At 40.8% G+C, this 9,772-nt stretch overlaps 1 protein-coding gene across 1 annotated transcript; it reads right to left on the bottom strand.

Moving 5' to 3' along the window:
* Positions 1-206: 206 nt before the first annotated feature.
* Positions 207-7,240, bottom strand: pnhd (pinhead). The gene is made up of 7 exons (XM_024010421.2): positions 7,126-7,240; positions 6,395-6,490; positions 5,876-6,021; positions 5,279-5,555; positions 4,181-4,362; positions 1,099-1,157; positions 207-704 (listed from the first exon to the last, which is right to left on the bottom strand). The coding sequence occupies exons 1-7, from the start codon at positions 7,178-7,180 to the stop codon at positions 554-556; spliced, it is 966 nt and encodes a 321-aa protein (XP_023866189.1). The 5' UTR covers positions 7,181-7,240; the 3' UTR covers positions 207-553.
* Positions 7,241-9,772: the final 2,532 nt, after the last annotated feature.

Genomic DNA, 9,772 nt, shown 5'->3' with positions numbered 1-9,772 from the left:
AGCTGGTTTAGAGAATGCCAAGAGTGTATCAAGGCTGTCAGCAAGGCAATGGTGACTGGTTCTGTTATGGGAGAATTTGGGCCAGTTTGGGGTTCACTCAATAATTTGATGGCTGATAGCCAGTTGAAGAATGGTTTTGGAATACATTTTATTTAGAAAATTATTTTATACATATATTACATACAATACAAGAATATCTTCAGCAATTTGTTGCAATGAGATCATTAGCTCTACACTGTGGAGAAACTAATTGTATTGGACTGCAGTCTAAACCAAGGAAGAGTTGCCCCCACACAAAAATAATCCCTAGCCCCTAATCCTTCGGCACTTTATGTGGCACTTCAATGCTGCATTTAGATAGACAAGTGGATTGGCAAGTGACATTATAATCATTCATTGCTTTTACCTATCAAAGTATTTGAGATCTACATTACTTGCTAAGGGTTAGAGACTATAGGGGTTGTTTCTGGACCTGACAGGGCAGAAGCCTCTTGTTCTCAGGGGATATCAGTGTGTTTCTGCTCCACTAGAGGGCATCATACTGAGGACTGGTTCAGAACTGACAGAAACAAGAGGAGATGGAAAGAACTGTACGGATCTGGCCATGCTGGTTGAGGGACATGTGGCTGTCGTAGTCCCGAGGGACACAAGAGTTGGTGGGTCTCTCTGCCCACAGATAGCACACTTCGGAATCAGAGTGGCTCCTGCAATACAGAGAGAGAAAACAGAAGTTGTAAGACTGAACATTTGTCATAAAAAAGCACTCCAAATACTGAAGTCCTATCTATTTCTCTGGCAGACACACTTTCAAATGTTAAAATATAGACCTATCCCTAAAATATACAACGAAATCACAAATCAAAACTTGAAAATGGAAAATAGCTTGAGGACAATTGGGAGGGAGTGTAAATCAGAAACCAAACCAAATGAGCTGTATTTAAACCACAACAGCTACACTTTATGGGTATTACAGAGTGTTAGAGCTATAAGCTAGCAGGCAGTTGTTAGGATAGGGGTGGTAGAATGATGGAGGAGGAGAAGAGAGGAGGGCTGGAGTGCTTCAGGGAGGGAGCGAGCAGCTGCATGTGTTCAGCTTACCTGAGAAGACAGCGGTTTCCTGGGGTGCAGCCTCCTAAACATCTGCCCACATCTATTTCCTGTTGGAACATTAGCAATACAGAGACAATGCTATCAGCAATCAAATCACCACAGGCTGAAAACACCAGCCAGGCCAACCCACCAGCAGAGAGGGGGGGATCTATGTTAAATGCTTTGATTCAACACCTGCAAGGACCATTTGTGTTTGCTTTCCTCACACCTTTTGTGAGAGGGGGTAGCAGACGGTCCATTTTTTCATTTTTCCCCTCTTTTCCCCTCTAATCAGAGACTTATTTAGACCTGGGACCCCCAGGTGGGTGCAATTCATTATCAGGTAGAACAGAAAACCAGCAGTAGTCCAGTCCTCGTAGGGCAAGATTTGAATATTCCTGGCCTATAGGCTCAATTTAACAGACCTGGGAATTAGATTAGTTATATAACTATATTTTGTCATCTCTATCTTTGTCAACAAACAATATTGCAGTTTTTTTTTATATACTTAAAATAAAGTCTTAAACAATAGTAGTAAAACAATTTACTTCAACAAGAAGGTGCTGCAGGTTGAGGTTTTTATTTATAATTTTTTTAACCTTTATTTACCTAGGCAAGTCAGTTAAGATCAAATTCTTATTTACAATGATGGCCTACCCTCTGGAAAAACCCTCCCCTAACCCGGACAACGCTGGGCCAATTGTGCGCCGCCCTATGGGACTCCCGATCATGGCCAGTTGTGACACAGCCTGGGAACGAACCAGGGTCTGTAGTGACGCTGCAATGCAGTGCCTTAGACCGCTGTGCCACTCGGGAGGCCTAAAATGGAATGTTCCTTCGTGGCCTAGTTACAGTTTTGACTTAAATCGGTTTTAAAATATATGGCAAGACTTGGAAATGGTGAACCCCCTTGTACACGCGTGAACCCTGTGTATTTTTTGTTTGCTCTGATATATATATGCATGTGCCTTCAGAAAGTATTTACACCCCTTTGACTTTTCCACATTTGGTTATGTTACAAAGTGGGATTAAAATTTATTTAATTGTCATTTTTTTGTCAACGATCTACACAAAATGCTCTGTATTGTCAAAGTGTAGGAAGAATCGAACATCTGTAAAAAAAATAAACACTAGTATATCTCGATTAGATAAGTATTCAACCCCCTGAGTCAATACGTGTTAGAATCACCTTCGCCAGCGATTACAGCAGTGAATCTTTCTGGGAAAGTTTCTAAGAGCTTTGCACACCTGGATTGTAGAATATTTGCACATTATTCTTTTCAAAATTCTTCAAGCTCTGTCAAGATGGTTGTTGATCACTGCTAGACAGCCATTTTCAAGTCTTATTTAATGTCGTCTTTCAGGAACATTCAATTTTGTCTTGGTAAGCAACTCCAGTGTATATTTGGCCTTGTGTTTTAGGTTATGGTCCTGCTGAAAGGTGAATTTGTCTCCCAATATATGTTGCAAGGCTAACTGAACCAGGTTTTCCTGTAGGATTTTGCCTAGATGACAAGCATACCCATAACATGATGCAGCCACCACTATGATTGAAAATATGAAGAGTGGTACCCAGTGATGTGTTGTATTGGATTTGCCCCAAACATAACGCTTTGTATTCAGAACATAAAGTTCATTTCTTTGCCTCATTTTTTGCAGTTTTACTTTAGTGCCTTATTGCAAACTTATTGCATGTTTTGAAATATTTTTTATTCTGTACAGGCTTCCTTCTTTTCACTCTGTCAATTAGGTTAGTATTGTGGAGTAACTACAATGTTTTTTTATCCATTCTCAGTTTTCTCCTATCACAGTAACTTTTAAAGTCACCATTGCCCTCATGGTGAAATCCCTGAGCATTATCCTTCCTCTCCGGCAACTGAGTTAGGAAGGATGACTGTATCTTTGTAGTGACTGGGTGTATTGATACACCATCCAAAGTGTAATTAATAACTTCACCATGCTCAAATTTATATTCCTTGTCTGCTTTTTTTTTTTTTTTACCCACCTACCAATAGGTGCTTCTTTGCGAGCCATTGGAAAACCTCCCTGGTCTTTGTGGTTGAATCTGTGTTTGAAATTCACTGCTCGACTGAGGGACCTTATAGATAATTGTATGTGTGGGGTACAGAGATGAGGTAGTCATTCAAAAATCATGTTAAACACTATTATTACACACAGACTGAGTCCATGCAACTTATTATGTGACATGTTAAGCAAATGTTTACTCCTGAACTTATTTAGGCTTACAATAACAAAAGGGTTAAATACTTATTGACTCAAGACATTTCAGTATTTCATTTGTAATGCACTAGTAAACATTTTTAAAAACATAATTCCACTTTGACATTATGTGGTATTGTGTGTAGTGACAAACAAATCTACATTTAATCCATTTAAAATTCAGACTGTAACACAATAAAATGTCAGTCAAGGGCTGTGAATACTTTCTGAAGACACTGTAAGTGTTTTGTTCGCATTGTGCCCCATAAAACGCCACTGTGCATACTATAGCATCCATCCAGTTAAACTTTAAACTTTTTTGGGAGCTGAACCCATTGAAGAGATGCCATCTCTTTATCTCCCAGCCAAAGAGACAGACATCACTGCTGTGTCTGTCTGTGCGGTGCCAACCAGTGGGGAGTGGATTGGATGTGCGGGGGAAATGTATTAAAGTGGGCCAATAACCTTTTACTTCCAGATCTATCTGACAAATGGAGGTGACTTGTTAGTGATTCCATCTGAGTGTTAGACACACTAACTTCCTCTGCACTCTGATCAAACATCTGATTGGTGTGAAGCTGCCTAGCTGATAAATGAATAAGATCAGATAATGGTTAATCTTAGGTAGTCTGTGCATAGCTTTAAAGTTCATTATTAAAAAAAGAAGAGCGGCAAAAAAGTTTCTATAAAGAATGAGACCAAAAGATAAGAAAAAAAGCATAGGTGTTACTGCAAGCTTTTCTTTTTGCAACTTTTTTTTTTTATGAAAAAGAAAATGATACATTGCTAGAGTGTAGCACTGGTAACGTTGGCATATTGACAGGGCAGGGCGTTGCTAATAAAAAGACAGGATACTGGAACGTGAGCTCACCTTGAGTTTCTCCTCTTTGACTCCGTTAGCATCATAGACTATTTCATAGTAGTACTCCATGTAGGGAACTCTATAGCAGCTCTTACTCAGCTCACAGACCTCCACCGTCTGGACCAGGTCTACCTTGTTAGGGGTCTCCACCAAGGCCGAGTCAAATTTAGTTGGCACGCAGGAGAACCCATCTGAGAAAGAAATAGTTATAGTAGTTATAATATTATTAGAGTTACTTAGATTCTGAACATGATCATGAACCATGATGATTGTCTGTTTCATGAGCTCTGTGTCCATTAACTGTTTCAGTCTGATATTTCTTATTCAAATGCTGTCTACCATGCGTCCTGTGATATGGACTTTGTAATTATGCTACCACTGAATTATTAGTAGAACTTTACCATTAGGAACTTATTTTTGTGTGCAAATTGTTGGTACAGCAATAAGTGCTATGAAAAATGTTATACCGTGTATTACAGCAATGACACACAATAAATAAGGTTTGAATTTTAAGAACGCAAGGACATGTATGTATCAGTGGTTGTGGGAGACAAAAAATAATAATCTACTCTCTCTGGGCTCAATCCTAACCGCCATGCAAGCAACACTTTTATGCACATTGTACATTTGTACATTATCTCCCATACCAGTTTTTTTTACGCATTACGTTGCGACCATAAAGTTTCAATAAGGGCTGACTGCGGCCCGCATCCAGGGAAACTCCAGGGAAGAACCGCCCAGGGAAGAACCGCTCAGGGAAGAACAGCCCAGGGAAGAACACACCAGGGAAACCAAGCCCCCTCTTTGTCAGGTTAGGATAATTAACGTAGTAGGTTAGGAGAACTAACGTAGCAGGTTAGGATAATTCATGTATAAGGTTAGGATAATTAGCAGAGCAGGTTAGGAGAACTAACACAACAGGTTGGGTGAATTAGGTTAAGGTTAGGATCAGGGTTAGGTTTAGCTACAATGCTACAGTCGACCCGTAGAACGAGGAAGTAGCCGAGAGACAACAGAAAGAGAAGGCACTTCTTCCCTGGACAAGGTCAGACCCTTCTCAAAATGTGGGCTGTTTTTGTAGTCATTCAGAAGGATAAGCCTACACACCTGGAGAACCTTTCGAACCCGAACAGCTTCCCACATCGATGACAGTCTCGTATGGGGTCTTAAAGAAGTAGGTTTTGAGCGCCGGAACCCGGACACATTGGGTCAGTTTGTTTTCACAGTGGCATTCCTCTATGACCTCCACCTCCCGGGGACCCTTGAACAGCAGCATCTGGTCCACCCTCATCCCGGTCGGCTCACAGTTGTGGTTCACCCCGCAGGACGTAACCTGACCAGATCCCTTGGCACTGATTGGAGTGGTAGGTTTGCGGACCCTTACCTTTTATAAAGGGAAAAATAGACATGTCAAGAGATGTTTTTAGTCAAGACTTATATGCCTATTAAGTTGTAATGGTGTTCTTATCTTGGGTCTCAGCACCCTAATGTTGAGATAATAATGTCCATAATAATGCAACTATATAGTAACCATATTTAACTAAGAAAAAAAGTTAGTTTTGTCTTTATTGAATATATGTTTGTATTTTATTGATCAAATTCTCAAATAAGGAGTCCTGATTTAATTCCTTAAAATTCCTAAACTCTTTACAATCCTGAAGTTGTAGCGCTCTCTTTTGGTAATTTGAGGAACTGCTCACTTACTTTTTTGCTCCTGAGGTATTCCAACATGGAGGAATGTTTGGAATAGCCCTGCTGTAGTCCAGCCTCATGTGATGTCCTGCTTTGTTCTCCCCCACAATGCGTCCTGCACATCCCCACATCCACACTCACAGGACTACCAGAGATGTCTGAGGACAGAAGGTAAACAATCCAATCATTGCTACGCCCCCCAATTTCTCTCCCCCCAAATTCTGTAAGCTTCTTAACGTCTCTATGGAAGCATGTATCTTACACCAATTTACATGAAGATATCGTTTTGTTTGCATTTATCAAACCACATAATTCTGCTGACAAATATTGTTGAATAGGAGGAGATAAGTCTATGATAAAACAAGGGAATTTATAGTCAAGGGTTTTTGGAAGACTTTGCATTGTAGTAGCCTAGTCCCTTGGGAAGAGTTGGCTACAGTATGGGACTAGACTTTGATAGTACCACTTTAGAAGTCATGTATGGGGAATGAGACAGTGCTGCCCTTTTATGGTGCTTTACCATTGATTTACCTTGGCCGATGTAGACAAAGTGGCTCTGTCTCTTGCAGCAGGCTCTCAGTGCAAACGGGTTCCTGTGCTCCACATGTTTGTTCAACAAGGAAGCTGCTGGATAAGATAAACAGAGACACATCAACACCTTGTATAGCAGTCCAAGGTGACATCAGCATTCCTGAGCTGTCAGGGCTCTGATTCCTTGGTCAAGTATAATATCTCAGAGTAGGAGTGCTGCTCTAGGATCAGATCCTCCCTTTCCATTAATTATAATTTGAAAGACAAAACTGATCCCAGATCAGCACTCCTACATGCAGGCCCAGACCTTAGTGGTCATAGCCAGTACCAGGACACTACCAAATAATAAAGTGACATACATACATGCTATACGTGAGAATATTGTATGCACAAAGTGATTTGGCTGATTTGAACTGCTCTAAAACAAGTATAATCCTTTGGTATTCTTCTAAGAACCACATCATTGGCACCATCTATAATATAGCACATCACACAACAAGGTTCTGAAAATCAAACGGCTTAAATCAAACAGCCAGTATCAGACTCAGATACACATCAGCAGGTCACACGGCTGTTCTGTTCACACTCTGTACCAGTGCCTGGGTTCTACTGTGTATCAAAATGGATTATAAAGTCTTAATGTTGATTGAAGTCCATCAGTAGGTATCATCACTGTACATCATTGAGCTGTATGGTCAAATAGAGAAAGACAAACAAACAACAGTACTTACAGGCTACGTTGAGAGCCCACAGAATGAGCAGTAGGTAGGGCTGCAGTATATCCATGGTAAATACTCCTTATGCTCCCTTATGGTTCCTCCTCAAAGCACAGCTTCCCTGATAGCTAGTTCCTGACCGAGTGACCTGTTGGTCTCCACACCCTCTGATATTTATATGGGATCAGGCTTTGGTCACAAATGTCACCACCAGCCCAAGGACCCTCTCTGCAAGTGGTGTGGAGCTAAAAATGGAAAACTAATCACATTTCCATGGTGGTAGGGGACAGGGATGGGGCCTAAAAGGCAGGGGTCATCATTCACATCAAAGGGATGATATCCAAAGTATGGAGTTTTCTTTTCACCTCAGCTGGCTGGCTGGGCTGGCCCTTGTATATATGCCGTGGGATCCCATTGGTGAGTGTGTCCATCCACAGCTTAATTAAGCTTTGAGCCATTAAACCGTTGCTCATTCAAAGGCATTAATCATCTCTTATCTCAGAGGGAAGGTGTTTAGCACCTGGACTTAAAACAGAAACCTGGCTAAAACACATAAACAGGATCAGCATGGGGCAGAGCAGAGCCTGTTTTTAGAGGGGGGAGACACCTTTGTGTTTATTCAACATCAAGCCAAATGGTCAGGGTCCTCACAGGGGGTTTGACTCTCAGGCCAGCCTTCCATGTCCCCATGCTGCTCTCTCTGCTCTCACTCTTGTTTTCTCTCAGAGCAAGAGGGAGGGAAAGTTTTAGATGTAGAAAAACTGATATGATTTCGCCAAACATGTATTGTTAGAACAAGGTTGAACCGTAATCTATTTTCAGAAAATGATTTGATTCAAGCCCAGGCATTCCAAAATATGAAAGACAAGTTTGGCTATTTTGGAATCATCTTAAACATTCTAGAACTCCATAGTAATGCTCATGAGTTTGCCTAGGTCCATTTGTCTTTATTTTAGAAGTGTGCTTCAAATTAATCTATGATAATACATAAGCACAAACAACATTTGTGTATATTGTTAATGCTCTTATTTGTTATCTCAATGTTAATCCCGTAAGCCTGTATTAATAAGGTAATAATTAGTATTTGATGTGCTGGATGTGTTGTCTTGATCCTCTCCTGTCTCACCTACATCATTGGATCAACATCAGGTGACTGGGGTCACACCTAACCACTGATCAGACACCCTGATTAGGACAACACCCAGCTAGAGTATTTATTGAATCTCCCTTCATCAGGTTAGAGTGAATAATGCAGTTTAATGTCTAATCAAAAATATGATACATTTTTTACCCTAATCCCAATAATTGTATGAAATTATCACAGGAAAAAATTTGCATAAATGGAACATGGCAACATCAGTACCACTGGACCTGGGACTGTTTATTTAGGATTTTACATTGAAGATTAGCTTACATGTACTGTGGAACACAAGCTATTTCTCTAGAATTCAAAGCAAAAAAAGATCATGAGCAATGATTTACAATATTAACAATATTGTCCTCAAGTTGTACACAATTTACTAAGATTGAAAGATACGCAAGGCATTGCATGATGTGCGTCTCAAATCACATTTCCCATTATATTGGCCTGAATCCTCAACCGGAAGGCCTCTGTCAATGCAGCGTTTGAATTGTAAGGGGAATCTGTCATGTGAGCTGTACCAGAATGTTTAGTGGTTTCAGACATCAAAGTTCTACTGTACATGTTAATGTAATGTCAGTGTTAGAGAAAATAAAGAATTCTGCATTTGCAAATAACCCAATAAATCATTTGAGGGGTTTTCCTTCCATGGTATAAAACTCCCATGATATAAAATGTTGTATTTATAAAAAATTATATTTGTTATAGTAGAAGATTTAAGTTAGATATCCTTACCTCAAATCCCCCATATCCTAAATTCATTCAATTTCCTTCCTTCCATTCCTTCCATGATTCATCCCACTCTCTTAATCATTCATCAAGTCTGTGTTTCTATTTCTGTGTCGACCCTTGATTACTGATGATGATTATTGCCTGACCTGCGTGTCTGCTCCTGTATAAACCTACTGCACGTACTGGATGATTTGGTGTATGACTGGTTTTGAGATTATGTCTCTGTTGAGATATCCAGGATTATCACTAAGCCTCTTCTGCAGTATGGGTTCCATCACATCATTCAGTATGGGTTCCATCACATCTATGTACTGACTGACTACTACTACTGACCCAGTCTCAGCCATCTGGCTAGCAGAGTTCAGTAACAATCTTCTTGAAAGTGAGTAGCTAACTTCTCTGGACAGCTCTGGCCCTGTCACCTCATCACCTGTCTGGCTGCACATATATTCATACCTAACCTTATGTACAGTCTATGAGTCATACAGCCATGGCTATCTAGGAGAGCTCAGTCACAGCCAGATGGATAGTAGGCTAACGTGTAGGCCTACTCATACAGGCCATCTTTCCAACAGGGGTCGTATGTATCCCGTTAGAGAGTAACTTCCCGGGGCCTCCCGAGTGGCGCAGTGGTCTAAGGCACTGCATCGCAGTGCTAACTTGTTCCACTAGAAATTCTGGTTAGAGTCCAGGCTCTGTCGCGACCGGGAGACCCATGGGGCAGCGCACAATTGGCCCAGTGTTGTTCGGGTTAGGGGAGGGTTTGGCCGGCAGGGATGTTCTTGTCCC

The sequence above is a fragment of the Salvelinus sp. IW2-2015 genome, linkage group LG19 (genome assembly GCF_002910315.2).
Source record: "Salvelinus sp. IW2-2015 linkage group LG19, ASM291031v2, whole genome shotgun sequence".
Taxonomy (NCBI): domain Eukaryota; kingdom Metazoa; phylum Chordata; class Actinopteri; order Salmoniformes; family Salmonidae; genus Salvelinus; species Salvelinus sp. IW2-2015.
The sequence above is the reverse complement of the archived record's forward strand: the minus strand, read 5'-3'. Positions and strand labels throughout refer to the sequence as shown.